The sequence below is a fragment of the Neophocaena asiaeorientalis genome, unplaced genomic scaffold (genome assembly GCF_003031525.2).
Source record: "Neophocaena asiaeorientalis asiaeorientalis breed wild unplaced genomic scaffold, Neophocaena_asiaeorientalis_V1.1 scaffold242, whole genome shotgun sequence".
NCBI lineage: Eukaryota > Metazoa > Chordata > Mammalia > Artiodactyla > Phocoenidae > Neophocaena > Neophocaena asiaeorientalis.
In genome coordinates this window covers 3,045,339-3,060,689 of record NW_020172451.1, presented here as the reverse complement: position 1 = coordinate 3,060,689, position 15,351 = coordinate 3,045,339, and the positions used below count along the sequence as shown (strand labels likewise).

General features: G+C 57.9%; 1 protein-coding gene across 2 annotated transcripts in view; it reads left to right on the top strand.

Annotated features, from left to right (window-relative positions):
* Positions 1-15,351, top strand: part of TBC1D22A (TBC1 domain family member 22A) — a 316,529-nt gene that overhangs the window by 27,877 nt on the left and 273,301 nt on the right. For both annotated transcript variants that reach the window (XM_024737553.1, XM_024737552.1), the window contains exons 2-4: positions 565-621; positions 1,648-1,988; positions 6,153-6,329. In XM_024737553.1, the coding sequence (XP_024593321.1) occupies positions 565-621; positions 1,648-1,988; positions 6,153-6,329 (575 nt within the window). The remainder of the gene's footprint in view (positions 1-564; positions 622-1,647; positions 1,989-6,152; positions 6,330-15,351) is intronic.

The following is a 15,351-nucleotide window of genomic DNA, read 5'->3' as shown; positions in this document are numbered from 1 at the left end:
TGGTCGCCCCTGGCTGGGCGTTGAGAGGAGGAAGGAGTGTGGGTGGGGTCGCTCCACTGACCAGTGTGCCGGCAAGTTACTCTGTTTCCGTCTCTTTTCCAGATCTACTCTGATGAACACAGACTTTATAGTGAAACCATGAAGTCTTTTAACAAAATTATATTTCTCTTCTTTGTAATTCTGTATTCCATCTTTAGACAGAATGGTACCAGAGGAGAACTTCCCAACGGGCGTTTCGTGGTCCGTCTTTTAGTCTGAGGGCAGAGGCTGCGGGGAGACTCACCAGCTCCCCTAGTCGATGCCCGAGGCTCTGTGCTGACGCCCTTGGGGCTGTGGGTCCCTCAGTGAGGCCCGTTCGCAGGGAGGCTGAATGCCCTGCTTGTGTGCGGGTCGTGGGCTTGCACAGCGCTATTCATTCCTTCCAGACACGCCCTCGGGACCCTGCGGTGGCCGGAGTTGCTCCCTCGGGCGTGGGTTTGAGGAGCTGGCCTTCTTCCTGAGTCAGTGGGGGGCTCCTGGGAAAGCTGAGGAGAAGCTAATTTGTTTTCCTTTCTTTCTGAATAGCATCCAGCATGTGTATGGCGCCCAGCACCCCCCATTTGATCCACTGTTACATGGCACGTAAGTGACGCCTCAGATCTCGCAAGGCTGTTCTCATCTCAGGCCAGGTTTTGGGGGGCTGTGGCGACCCCCCCAGCTCCTTGGAATTCCTGAGGGGGAGGAAAGTGGCCTTTCACTCAGCCAACACACATCAAGCAGTTGCTTTGTGTGAGGCGCTGCTGGCCTTGCATAGCCCATCCTTGGAGGAGGGCGGACGTGGAAGCCATGGCCCAAGGTGGGCAGCCTGTGCGGGGTCTCGGGCTGCCCGTGGGCCAGGGCGGGGCTGGCAAGTCTTTGTGAGCTTAGATCGGGAGACGGCTTCTTAGAACACACCAAAAGCAACAACAGCAAAAGGATAAATTGGACGTCATCAAAATTAAAACCTTTTGTGCTTCAAAGGACACACCATCAAAAAAGTAGAAAACCTTCAAGAGAAATCTTTTGCAAACCACGTAGCTGATAAGGGGTAATTGACTGTCCCTGGTCTCTGCCCACTGCCTTCAGCTTGCTTGCCCGTGTCTGGGCTCCTCCAGCAGGGGCGGGTGTGGGGCAGGGGTGGCCCTGGAGGACCACACATGTCGGATGAGCTCCCGACACTCGGTGGGACCAGTGTTGTGTGTCATCATGCTGTGGGCATCCTTGAAGTTGTCCCGTGTCCAGATCCACCTGCCAAGGGCCTTTGTCCCGCGAACAGTCTCTCCTGACCCACACCGCCAGCTGCTGCCGTGGGAGGTCTGCGAAGGTGTCGGGCTGAGAGTGTTTGTGGGGCAGGGCTGGGCACTATCGCTGGGCAGTGCTGTGTGTCCTTGTGCGTTGGTCTGTGGGGCGAACGCTCAGCGTGACTCTCCCAGAAGACCTCTCCTCCTTCCCTGTCACTGCATCCTGTGAGCTTTGTCTCATTCTGGATGTCTCTGCATCGTGTTTGTTTTTTCACTTCACTCTCGGCTCGCTTGTGTACCTTTTCACCTGGGCTCTCCTCTCTGACCGGTCTTGGGTGACCACGCTCAGCCCCCCGAGGCGCAAGTAAAAGCTGCCTTTGCTTTGCAGCTTGCTCAGGGCCACACCCAAGGTGCCGACCACGCCGGTGAAGGCCAAGCGAGGCAGCACCTTCCAGGAGTTTGAGCGCAACACCAGCGACGCCTGGGATGCCGGCGAGGATGACGACGAGCTCCTGGCCATGGCGGCCGAGAGCCTGAACACCGCGGTCGTCATGGAGACGGCCAACCGGGTCCTGCGCAACCACAGCCAGCGGCAGGGGTGCCACAAGCCGCCGGGGGCTCTGGGGCCCGAGCAGAAGCCAAAGCCTTCGGTGGAGCCTCCTTTGGTCCCGAGTGGTGACCTCCGGCTGGTGAAGTCTGTCAGCGAGAGCCACACGTCCTGTCCCGCAGGTGGGAGGGGAGGGCTGCAGAGATGGGGCCCATCTCCAGAAAGCGGGGCTGGAGGCTGCTCACCGGGGTGGGGAGGGCCCCATCCTCCCATACAGCAAGGGTCCCCGCCCTGGGGCTCCTAGACCCGAGCGGCAGCGGGCCTTCCGGGCAGCCGAGGCAGCGCACTTTCTCTGGTCCTCCTGGCTGAGTGCATCTCCCCTGCAGATGGAGTGGCCGGCTGGGAGCTTTCGTGGGCTGCTTGGGGGACCCCACCCTTGTCAGGATGCCCTGGCTGCTCCCGGGGGTGTTTCCAGGCCAGGGGCCGGGCCAGCTGCACGTTCCGGGGCTGGACCTCCCTCGGCCGCTTCTGGTGATTCCCTGCAGGACACAGAGGCGTGGGCTCAGGGTCTGTAGGGGTGGGTCTCTGCTCCGCCCCTAAACTCCGCCAGGGTAAGCTCACATCTGCATCTCGTATCCACGTGCCTGGCACCGCCTTCCTCACTTCTGCTTGTTTTGTGTTGGAGGGGCTGAGATAGAAAACAGCGCAGTTGTTAAATGAGCATCTGCGATGGGTGAGACACTGTCCTCTGGGCTCGGGCTGCCCCAGGGGACAAGCTGAATGGAAGTCCTTGCCCCGTGGAGTGTCCATTCTGGCTAGGGGGACAGACAGCAGCCTACACACGATGTGTGAGGAGGCACGAGGGCTCGAAGGGGGCAGGTGCCAGGGGTCAGAACGGAGGTGGGAAGCGGTCCCCAGAGCAGGGTGGGGTCTGGGCTGTGGTCCTAAATCGGGCAGTCAGGGTACCCTCCCAGGGGAGGCAGCAGTGTTAAGGAGGTGAGGGGGTGATTGTGGGGGTCTGGGGGCAGGGGGGCCAGCAGTGCAGCTGCACACCCTCTAATCCCTCTCCCCAGGGTCTCCTGGGGGTTAGGGTGCTCACCCCGTGCTTACAGGTAAGAAAGTGAGATCATCACCACAGCCTAAGGTTACCTGCTGGTAGTTGCAGAATTAGGTTTCATACTTAGGTCTAGTTTTCACAAACGCTTTCCAGAAATTAACTTCTAAAATGTTACAGTCTTCTTAGGTGTGAGTTATTTCATTCGATCCGTTTTTGTATTGGAACGTGAACCATTTTTCTTTAAAATAGGGTGAACTTTGAAGTATTAGAGCTTAAATATGGAAGGACATCCAGTTAGGGCTTTTACAGGTTGATGGAACGTTCCTGTGACTCGTGACGGGCACTCTGAGCACCTCCTGTGTGCCCGAGCCGGGCAGGCGTCCCCGGGCACCGAGTTCCTCCTGCTGTGGGCGCTGCAGCTGATGCTGCGACCCTGCGAGCCGCAGAGGCGGGACCACGTCCAGGTCCTCTTTGTTCTTCCTGGGTGTCCTGGGCAGTTACGGAGATGCTGGTGATGTAACCCGAGCTGTCCTCAGGGCCTGCTGCCCATGGGGCGTGGCAGCCACGCCCGTCCCCGCACAGGGATGCGCTGCCCGGGGCCGGGGCCTCTGCCTCGGGTGAGAGACCTCTGAGGTCCATTTGACTTTACTGCTCCTGTGAGCAGCGCTTTGGAATTCTGAATGTCCTGGAACGTTCCACCGCGGGGCATGGTGCAGTTAGAGTGTGGCTGTGTCTCTGCCAGCGTTTGTGCCACTGCCCGTCCCAATCGTGAGCCCCCATGGGGAGCAGATGTCACCCTGTGCGGTGTCCGCAGGGCCTCCCTGCTGCCGTCGGCTTTGCCCTTCAGCCCTGGGGAGATGGCGGCCTCAAAGCTCAGTGGTGGTGGAGTGTGGGCTCGTAGGCTGGCTTCCCTGGCCTTCACTTCACCTTCTGGCTGTCTATTTCTTAATGAATGTCTGAGACATCTGTTGCCTTTGTACCTGAAGTCAGAGGCACTTTGCTTGATTTCGGGTACCACTGGGTTAATGGCAAAGCGTGTCATTGGCTGGGAAGGGCTCAGTGGGCATCGGCCAGGCGAGGGCTGTCCCTATAGCTGACCGTGACCCAGCTGCGAGCGGGTCTCGTATGGACACCAATGGGTGGCGGTTAAATCACACTCTCGGGGGCCCCGGAGGTGGGACGTTGATGTGTTTTCCACTCACGGTGACAGGAGGCCTGGTTGTAGACCTTACTGTTTCCTTGGGGGCCGTTGCTGTTGCTTTACCTTCCAGATCCCACCAGCCCCACCTTCGAATGGGGCTCAGGGGCAAGTGGGGCCAGTAGGGTCTGAATAAAGTCACACGGAGCATCTCTGCGATCGCAGATAGATAAAAGTGAGCACGTTTGCTCCGCGCTGCCGCGGGCCCCGCCCCTGCTGCGGCGCCTCCTGCAGACTCACGAGGACCACTGGGAAGAGCAGGTCCCCAGGAGGGTGGGGAGCTCTGAGTCCCGCCACCTCTGCCTTCCCCTCACCACTCCAGCCTGTCCTCGCAGAGCCCCGAAGCGGGCGGTGCTCTCAGCGCTGCGCCACGTTTGCAGGTTTTTGTGGAAGTGTAACTGGGCCAGACTCTGCCCGGAGGCCTGGGCCATCTTGCTCCTCGGTGCCCTGCGGGCCCCCTTGGGAGCCTTGCCCGTGTGTTTGCTGTAAAGCATGGCAGCTCCCTTCTGACAGCTGCTGCCGGAGGCCAGTGTTGGCATGTTTGCTCCACGTCGTTTGTGCCTTGCCCCATTTCCCGGAGCTTAGTTTTTACTGTACGTTTTTTTTTTTTTTTTAATTAATTAATTAATTAATTTTTGCTGTGTTGGGTCTTCGTTTCTGCGCGAGAGCTTTCTCTAGTTGTGGCAAGCGGGGGCCACTCTTCATCGCGGTGCACGGGCCTCTCACTATCGCGGCCTCTGTTGTTGCGGAGCACAGGCTCCAGACGCACAGGCTCAGTAGTTGTGGCTCACGGGCCTAGCTGCTCCGCGGCCTGTGGGATCCTCCCAGACCAGGGCTCGAACCCGTGTCCCCTGCATTGGCAGGTGGATTCCTAACCACTGCGCCACCAGGGAAGCCCCGTTTTTTTAAGTAAATTAATTTTTGGCCGCGTTGGGTCTTCATTGCTGCACGTGGGCTTTCTCTAGCTGCGGCGAACGGGGGCTACTCTTCGTTGCGGTGCGCGGGCTTCTCATTGTGGTGTCTTCTCTTGTTGCGGAGCACGGGCTCTAGGTGCTTGGGCTTCAGCAGTTGTAGCACGTAGGCTCAGTAGTTTTGGCTCGCAGGCTCAGTAGTTGTGGCGCAGGGGCTTAGTTGCTCTGCGGCATGTGGGACCTTCCCGGACCAGGGCTTGAACCCACGTCCCCTGCATTGGCAGGTGGATTCCTAACCACTGTTCCACCAGGGAAGCCTGGCAGGCGGATTCCTAACCACTGCGCCACCAGGGAAGCCCCGTACTTTAAATCTCAGTCTTGGAGGATGCGATTGCTCAGTGCGGTTTGGGCCCGGGGGCCTTTCAGGGCCTCTTGCTTGTGGGTCCCGTGCTGGTCCCTGGAGGCTCTTTGTCAAGTGACCCGAGGGCCCTCTGCTCTTTCCTTTGCCTGTCCCCAGTCCCGGGTGCTGGGTGCCGCACAGTGTCACTTCAGGCCCTCCTGTGGGTCCTTGTGGGCAGCCCTTCAGTGTGTGTCAGGTCAGTGGTGCCTGGGTGAGGGCTGGGCAAGCTTGCACTCTGGTGGCCCCTCGTCTCCACCTGCAGTGGGGGATCTGCTTTCTCTGGGTGACGGTCCTTGCCTGACCTCCCTCCTGGGGCTCGGGGAGACCTGGGACGTTCAGACAGTCCTCAGCACCTTCATGGGCTTCATGCTCCCTTCACGTGTGCCTTGGTGGCTTCCCTCCATGCCAGGCCCGGGTGACCCGTGCAGGCATCCTCCCCCCTGCCCTACACCAGCAGATCCTCGGGGTGCGTCACCCAGGCAGGCCCAGACCGTTGGCAGCCCTGACAGACCTGGTCTCCGGTTGTGTGGTTGTCAGTGTCTTGCTTTTCGTGGGGTGCGTCTGTTTCACTGGGGAACACCCCTCCACCAGGAGGGCCGGCACGCTCCATGGGTGTGAGCTAGGTTCATTTTATCCCTCAAGAAACCAGGTCCTTGCTGCTCGGTGATGGCGGATCCACAGAGGGAGAGCAGCGAGGCATGTGTGAGGCCTCCTTAGTGGTGGGCGTGGGTGTGGGTGTGTCCGGAGCCTCACCTCTGTTCTCTCCCCCTCCCTCTGCAGGAAGCGCCAGTGATGCCGTCCCTCTGCAGAGATCCCAGTCTCTGCCGCACTCGGCGACCGTGGCACTGGGTGGGGTGCCCGAGCCCAGTACCCTCAGCAGCTCAGCCTTAAGTGAAAGAGAGGCCTCCCGGCTGGACAAGTTCAAACAGCTCCTCGCCGGCCCCAACACAGACCTTGGTGAGTCCCCTGTGGGCGAGGCCACGCCGGCTGTGCCTCGTTTCTAAAGGGGGTGCAGCTCTGAAGGCCAGTCTGCTGCCATTTAACACACTTGCTCCCCGTGTAATTCACCTGGTGAGAGGTTGGTCTGTTGTGTTTCATGTCAGTGGGTCACTAAGATGAGAGCCGTTTGTCCTGAAAGTTTACTGTCGACGTGTTTATTAATGTGCTTCCTCTGCAGTTCGATCAGCATTTTCTGATCTGTTTTCCTTAATGCCCAGTTGCACTCTTCTGGCTTCTTAGCACTGCCTTGGGGAGCTCTGCAGGGCCGGCCGGGTGGACGTCCTTGTCCTTCATAGCGGTCGTGGGGCCGGCGATCCGGGCCGGTGGCGGACGTCCTGACCGTGGCTGACTTTGCACCTTCCTGCAGGGGCCCAGTGGGTCTGCGTAGAGTGTGGGCACTGCAGGGGCAGGGGGCAAGACAGATCTTGGGTGGAGGGGCCAGCAGGGGACAGGACAGTCACAGGCATGGTTCTCGTGGGTCGTGATACCCGCTTGGACGCTCTGCAGCCAGGCTGAGGCGTGCTTGCTTTCAAGTTCTGCTGGAATTCCACTCAGATCTGTGTTCTTCTATTTATGGATCTCATCCCTGTTGAGTGCCACTCTGCACTGGGCGTTCTGCCCGATGCTGGAGCTTTCGGGAGGGTGGAGGTGGCTGTAGTCCCTCACGGTTGCGCTCCGCGGGCTGGGTGCCGCGGCGGGCAGTGCCCCGCGTGGCCAGCAGGTGGCGCGTGAGGCCCGCGGAGGGAGGCCTTGGAAAGATCCTGAAGCTCGGAAGGTGCTGCTCCAGCCCGGGGGGCCGTTCTCACCGTGGGTGTTTTCTTCTTAGTTTTGTTCAGTTTTTGCCTGCAGAGTCGCATGGCACAGAGATTTGGGCCGGCTGTTTTTGGTAGGTGCAGAGGGAAGATGAGCCCTTTCCCTTCCCCAGCTCGCCTCTCCCCCTTTGCCCGGTTCCAGGTGTCATCTTCCAGAGATGGTCCGTGCACATGTTGTGTTAAACTTTTGATTTCGATGTGATTTCAAATTCACAGAAAAGTTGCAAGAACAGCACGAGCGCCCCCGTACGCTCCTTGCCCAGATTCACCGGTTGTTTACGTTTTGCCCCATTGCATTCTGTGTGTGTGTGCGCTTACGTGCAGACATGCTGTTCCTGAACCGTTTGAGCCATCTGCCCCACGAGACTTCATTATTTCCTAAGAACAAAGACACCCTCTCGATGTTGTCATGATATCGCTGTCAAAGTCAGGAAATTAAACATCCGTGCGGCACTGCTCTCTAACGCACGGCCCACGTTCACTTCTTGACGCTTGTCCCAGTAGCACCCGTGATACCTTTCTTCCTCGTCCAGAACCCACTGCAGGATCACGCGTGGCGTTCGGTTGCCACGTCTCTCGTCTTGTTAGCTAGAGTGATGCTCCGGCCTCGCCTTGTGGTCTTGGAAGAGCGTAGGCCCTTCGGAGTGTCTTGTTTCACGTTCCCCTGGTGAGAATTGGGCCGGCTGTTTTTGGTAGGAACAGCACTTAATTGATTTGCCTTCTCGGTTGATGTAGCAGCAGGAGGCCAGGGTGCTGGTTTGTCCTGAGGTCGATGAAGCCAGCTCTGATCCCTGCTTCAGGGGGTGTCTGCCAGTTCTTCCCCCCGAAAGTTACTCTTGTTCCTTTGGTGATTCAGAGGTGATTTGTAGAGAGGTACTTGGGTCTGCGTGTCGTTACATACATTTTTTTCTTTCCTCTCCATACGAATGTAACGCTGTTCTGCTCACCTTTGAAATTTAACCATGTATTTCCCGATAGTGCTAGGGAGAGGCTGTGGCCCCTGTGCGGGGTCGACAGTGAGCCCGTCTGTCTGCGGCCGCCACGCCGGTTATTCGCTGCCCCTCCCGAGGGGCCCTTACTTGCTCTCATTACAGACGTAAGAGCTGTTCTTCCGACAGAAGAAGAACACCTGTTCCTCACCCTGACCTGACATTCCTGGAGCATCCCTGGCCGTGGGGAGCTCGGGGAGGGAGAGCTTGGGGGCCTTGGTGCATGGAAGTCTCGTGCTCCGAGCCCGATGGAAGGGGACCGTGCGTGAGGAGCGGAGTGCTGTGCGTGGGCAGCGAGGGTGGGGCTCCCGGGGCAGCTGCCTGCGTGGCTTCCTCTGCACGGGCCCTGGAGCGAGCCTCGTAGCCTCCAGGCCTCAGCCTGCACGGTCACCTGCAGGGACAGCGGTGGCAGCACAGGTGTCACCCGCTTTACACCACCTTGCTTTCACGGAAGGCCTCCTCAGTACCTGTTTTCCCTAACTGAAGGAAACCCGGAGAGGGCTTTTGCTTTCATGAAAAAAAGTGAAAAGCAAAACTTGCGTCTTCACTTTACGCCGTTTCAGCTTATGTCAGATTTCATAGAAACACTCGACTTTCGGATAGTAGGGGGAACCTGTACAGATTTTGCTGATAATATTGATACATATGAAGTTTTGGGGAGAGTGGCCAGCACTCAATAAGCACTCAGAAAAAGTTAGTTCTTTTACTTCTTCTGATTATTTTCATTTGCACTGGCCTGTTTATTCTCTACTTGATTTTTATAACATTGACATATGTGGCCACTTCATAGATATTTTCTTGGTTACATTCAGCAGCCTCTAATGGTAGATGGCAAGGAGATAGCTCGTGAAAACAAGATTGCCTGATGGGAACTGCAGTTCTGGGTCAGGTTCTGAGCCCCCAGTTAGAATCTTCTAGGGGACTTTGTCACTGGAGTAACTTTTGAAAATAAAATCGAACTTAAAAGTAAAGCTTTCAAGGCTTGTGGGAGAGTGAGTACATATGGATAGATTGAGAGGTTAAAAGAAAATCAGATTCTTTTGTTCGGTTGTGGGATTATGGTTTTTTTTTCTTTCTTTAGAATTCTGTGTGAGTATCAACTCTAACACCAAAAAGCGAAAACCAGAGCTTTCAAAGTGAATGACTGGATTTGTATTTAGTGGCAAGAGAAAACGCAGCCGGCAAATTGCCTGTTTTCATAAGGCAGTTAAGATAGCTTCGGAAGACAGTGGGATGTATTATCCTCACATTGCGTAAAAGATGTAAGCGGCAAATATTCGCTAATGTTGGAGAAGAAAACCGCTGACGTGAGCAGCGCCCGCCCGCAGAAGAGTTCTACCTGCAGAATGTCGCTCCGCCCGTCAGAGCGCTGTTCTTCTTTGCTCAGCTTGCGCTCCCTTACAGGGGTGAGAGTAGCAAATAGAACTTAACAGCTCACTCTGCTCTTAGCATTGACTCAGTATTTACTTGTGCAAAGGCTGCCTGCTTTGAAGCCCAAGAAAATGACACTTGGAGGCTTTCGTTGTGACCACGTGCGTCTGAACCGGCATGTGAGTTGGCCATCGGCTAAACATGAGCAGCCCAAGGCCTGCCGAGTGACCGCCTGGTGGCAGCCGGGCTCTGAGGTCGTCCGTGTGTGACACGCAGCCCTGGTGCCGGACATGCAGACACGAGCACAGAGGGAGTGAGGCCAGGTGCAAGGTCACGGTCCAGTTACCCCGTGAGCACCCAGGCTGGGCTTTAAGACGGAGAGTGTGCCGGGAGACGGCTATGGGGAGGAGAGGGTTTTTTTCGGGGGCGGGGGAGGGTGATATGGAGTTGTTCGCTCAGGAAGCAAGGGTTTGAGTTCGGTGCCCCTTCAGGGCCCGGGGCTGGAGGACAGCCCTGCCTGCAAGGGGCCCTGATGGCAGGAAGGGGAGGCAGTGCAGCCTGGGAGCCAGTGTGACAGGTGACTCAGCCTCCTGTCTCATCAGCCATCACGGGGGAGTTGGGACTCCCCTGCAGGGTCCTTGTGACGTCGGAGGTGGTTGACGTCAGGTGCCCACGTAGTTCTTCATTCGGCCAGTGTTCGTAGAGCACCTGCTGTTGCTGTAGGTGCTGGGGGTGTACCGGGAACAGACCCCAGGGTCCCTGCTCTCAGGAGCTGACGTTGAGTGTCGGGGACAGACAGACAGACAGATGCACGCAGTCAGCACTCCAGGAACCGGCCGAAGGTAGTAGACGCAGTGGAGAGAAAAACAGGTGTGGGGTAAAGGCTGGAGCTTCCCAGGGAGGGGCCGGGGTGCAGAGGTGCTGCCCTTTTTGGTCTGGAGGGCTGAGAAGGCCAGGGGGAGGCCCCCAGCTTTCTCTCTGTGCAAAGCCTCTGGCAGGGCTGGAACCAGGGGAGCGGAACAAGGCCACGCAGCAGTGGGGAGGTGCAGGGATGTGGGGATGGGGAGGAAATTGGGGGGTCGACTGGGAGAGGGGAAGCTGGTGGCCCAGGGAGAAGGGGCCACCAGGACTGTGTCAGCTGGAGCCCAGGGGCTGCGGGCGTAGGGGGACAGCTGATGGACACAAAACCGGGGCACGCCCAAGAAGGGTGTTTTTTCACCAGGTGGCAGAATCAGGTACTGGTGAAACAGAGCCAGGCGAGGCAGTGTATCCAAATAACTGCACACTTGCTGCGTTTCGGGTCCTCGCTCTGTGCGGGGCACTGTGCTTCCTGTGTGTTGGCATGCGTGTGTGCACCGCCCCCCAACCCAGACACACCCGGAGCCTGCCCCTGGTAGCAGCTGGCTCCTGATCGCAGCTGGGGAGGTTGAGCCCTGGTGCAGGGGCGACCCTGCGGCCCCGCGGCGAGGGCAGGGCCGATGCCGGCCGGGTCCTCGTTCCTCTGCTGAGGGCCTTGCTGGAGGACCGGGAGCGGACGGCGGGCGGCGTGGCCTGGCTGTGCTGGCAGGGCTGCCGGCACCCCTGTTCCCGAAGGTCCGGGCGGTGGCCCGCCGGTGCCCAGCGTCAGCCGTGGGACCAGGCGCAGCCCCACAGCCTCGCCGCTGTGTCCCAGCCAGGGACAGTGGAGGTTGCGCGTGTGTGTGCCCTTGCGGGCTTGTCCTGCTGCCTTGTGAAAGGGGAGGGTGGTCCCAGAGGGGCAACAGGATGTGGGAGGGACAAGGTGGCAGCTCCGCTGACGGCCACCCCGGGGGCCCCTGGCAGCTGCCCAAGCGCAGAGACTCCAGGGGAGAGGAGTTGAGGTCTCGTCGCGTGCGGTCGCGCCCGCCGCAGTGCGCTCTGGACCCGCTGGCTGAGCCGCGTGCTCGCGTCCCGATTCTCAGCGGAGGTGTGGGCAGCGCTTGGTTCTTTGCCCTGCTGGTGCCAGTTCAGCTGGACACGCTTCCTCAGATCCCCCCGGGCCCTGCCGCCAGCCGAGCTTCTGAAAGGTAATTGGAGGGTAAGAGGCGGGGCTCCAGGGAGCCTGGCGGGGAGCCCCTGCAGCCCGGTTTTATCTCAGCTGTGAGGTTTGGGGAGAAAGTACTTTTTAGTGAAACAAACAGAGAAGGTTTGAAAGAGGGTTGATGAATTCACCCCGCTGCCCGAGCCCTGCAGTCCCCGCCTGCAGCTCAGGACAGAGCCCTGGTGCACGTAGTAGGCGCACATGCAGCAGCGGGAGGAGCGAGCGCGGCGCAGGCTGAGCCGAGGCAGCATTCGGCCGGTGCCTTTTCCTTGGTCACTGCGTCTCGTGACCCTGGCTGCGGGTTGGCTGAGCCTCTCCTGTCAGGGAAGCACCGCCGAGGCCGATTCTGACTGAGCAGAGTGCATGCGGGCTCCAGTCGGGGTGGGGGGAGTCTCTGTGAGGGGACAGGGAGGCCAGAGCCCACGGGTCCAGGCTCTTCTCCCCCACCTTTCTTTCCCGCTTCTCCTGGATTGCCCCCCAGCTTTGGTTCTCCCGTGTAGCATCTTCTCTGACATCAGGAGGAACACTGGCAAAGCAGCTTTCGTTAAGAATGTACACAAGGAGTTCATTTTTGAAAAAGTTCATCTGCCTTGAAAGGCAGATTCTAGGTTGGACGTGTCGCCTTAGTTGACTTCCCAAGGCCCTCACTCCTCCCCCCTGAACCTGTCACCGTTCTTGCCCCCATCTCTGCACAGCGGTGCCCCCTCTGGTGACCTGGGCCCAGCCCCCCGCCGTCTTCTCCTCCCTCCTCCCCACTCCCACCTCTGGGCTGTCACCAGGTCTCCTGCGCTCAGCACCTCCAGCCCACCGCCTGGTCCCTGCCACCGCCTCTCGCCTGATAGTGACAGCCCACCCCCGCCCCTGCGCACCTATGTCCGGCGTCGTGCTCGGCACAGCCGTCAGCAGTCCTTCGGAAATGAGATCCGGATCAGGTACCGTCAGAGCCGTCTGGCGGCTCCATCTCACTCAGAGAGTCAGCCGTCGGCCTGGTGACGCCCGAGAGGCCCGGCCTCCCACGACCCGCCTGTCCCCCTCCCATCGTCCCCTCACTCTGTTCTGCGGTCGCCGGGACGCAGCGGCACGTCCATGCCTGGGCCTGTGCTCTGCCGTCCCCCTGCCTCGGCTTCCTGCGTGACTCACTTCCTCCAGGCCTCTGCTCGAACAGACCCTCATCGTCAGGATCTCCCGCATCACGCCCCCACCCCCGAACGACTCCATGCCTTCACTCCCTCTCATCCTGCCGTGTTTTCCTCGGATCACCCAACCGAGGGTCCCTCTGCCCCCGACCCCCGGAGGGAGGCCTCGGTCTCTTTCTAGGGGTTGGTGGTGCCAGGCGTGCGAGCTCAGGGCGGGCACGGGTCGCCGAGCACCAGTGAGACGTCTCCCCCCTTACTTGGGTGGGTGCCGTCCTCCCAGTCTGGCTTTATTTTCTTTCTGTGAAAATAATCACTAGGTAAGTAATTATTCCTGACGTCCAAATGCAGCTCAACTGCGGCAGCATCCTCCCTGCAGCCAGGACCGTCGCACACGTGCGGACCCCGTGCTGTGCCGTCCCCGTGTCACTGACGCCCTGCTTCCCCCCAGAGCCTCTGCCCGGCCCACGGGTGGCTGATTGCCCGAGTCTCGCCACGGAGGAGGGGACTCCGCACGGCTCCTCCCTCCGTGTCGCTCTCGCTGTAGGGTTTCCGCGATGATAGGTCACGCAATGTTATTGAAAGTGAGAGACGTGGAAAAAATAATAAAACCCACAAAGCGCAGTTGCCACTGTGTACGCTGGCTACATTTACGGCTGTGTCTTCTCCTCTCCTCTCATTACCTGTAATCGGTTCTCGCCAGCCCTTTAGAGGCCCGCAGAAGGGGCTCCCCGAGCCTGCTTTGTCTTCTGGGCTCGGGACGGGAGTGTGAGAGCTGCAGAAGACGCGCCAGTCCTGGCTTCATGGCGTTGCCACTGCAGTATCCTCACCGTTTGGGTGGCATTCGCGCTACTAGGTGTGGCACTTGAGCTACGTGTAGTTATCACTCGGCTTAGAATAAACCAGAGTGGATATGATTTGGTGGAAGTTAAGCATTTAATTTAATATCTCTGGTAGACCAGCTCTTCAGTTTAATTAGGAAAACTTTCAGGGGTCTTTCAGGTAACTTTCTCATGGACGATGATTTCCTGCGTATAATCTTAAAAGCAAATGTTAAAAAAAAATGTTTGTACGTCTACTGTACAGTTTTAAAGGAGCGGTTTGAGAAACCAATCCATTACACGTTTGTCCTTTTTTCTCTAATGATTTCCTTTGTAGATCAGGACATGAAGTAACCAGTTGAATACTCATGAGACCGTGGTGTCTGTTTTTTTGTCTGAGGGATGAGAGCGGAAAAGTGGGCAGAGTGTGTGGGAGTCTGCTCCCTGCCCTACAGCCCTTTGTGCTTGTGACTCAGCTCTCAGGGTTGTGTCCATCTCACCACTGGACTGTGAGTTCCTCGTGGGCCGTGCTGTGAGCCCCTGGTCTTCGTGTCCAGTGATGGGGACCAGGACACGGCACTTGCTCAGGAAGTGCTGCTGGGGTCCATTGGCCTGCTGTCTCCTGCCCCACGGCCCCGCAGTGCTCTTGGCCTCTGTGGTTCACCAGCTGAGGAGGGGGATTGGTTAGGATTCGTTTTGGCTGAAGGTATCAGAAAACCAGACTCAGGGGCCTTTAGACAAATAGGGGTTTATTTTTCTCAGCAGGGTGTCTGGAGGTAGGGAGCTGTGGGCATTGATTTCATCAGGGATCTAAGCTCGTGGTCACAAGGTGGCAGTCATTGTCCTGTGTCAAAGCAAAGGGCAGTCACCGTGGCATCTGTAGTCTTATCAGAAAAGCAGTTTGACCAGAGCTGGGTCACGTGCCCTCTGCCCGGCTCCCGCCCCACGAGCTGCAAGGGGTGCTGAGAAGGATCTCGTGGGCCCGGCCGTTGGCACTTTGGAATTGGGGTTCCAGTTACAGGGAAGAGGGAGGGGATGGATGTTGGGTGGACAGCCAGCTGTGTTTGCCACTCACATAGGCACGTGTAAATCTGTCACCCCACCAGGTTTCTGGTTCCTTGAGGTAGGGACTGTCTTTATTGTAGCACTTAACCCATGGCTGGTGTCTAGCACTGCCCCGACCACACAGTGGAGACCCAGAAACTGAACTGTGTTGGACTGTGTGCACAGTCTTGGGTGTGGAGGGAGCGAGTGGATGAACTTTGAATTTTCATAGTCAAACACACAGTATTTAGAATGAGCCCTCCTGTGTCCTGGTTTTGCCCCCAAATGTAGCTCAGATTCCAAAGGACCACAAACCAACACGTAGCCAGGTGTCTGGTCCTGGAAACTGCAAAGAAAATACTTTTAAATTAATTAATTAATTAATCAATGCACAGATCCTATCTTGTGCATTCTGGAAATGCACATCCTGTAAAGTTGCCAGATGAAGCTAGAAAGAAGAGGGTTTTCTGAAGAAGGGAAGTTGGAAGAGATGGTGAGCAATTGGAATTCCCTGTAGGTGTGGAAGGATGCGGGCAACACAGCAGCAGGATTTTGACTTCTTTAGAATCAAATCAAGGGCTCTGGGACGGTGGTAGTGGTGACCTTGGTGGTAGTGATGGTGATGGTGATGGTAATGGTGGTGGTGGTGGTGATGGTGGTGGTGTTGGTGGTGATGGTGGTGGTGGTGATGGTGGTGGTGTTGGTGGTGATGGTGGTGGTGGTGATGGTGGTGGTGATGTTGGTGATGGTG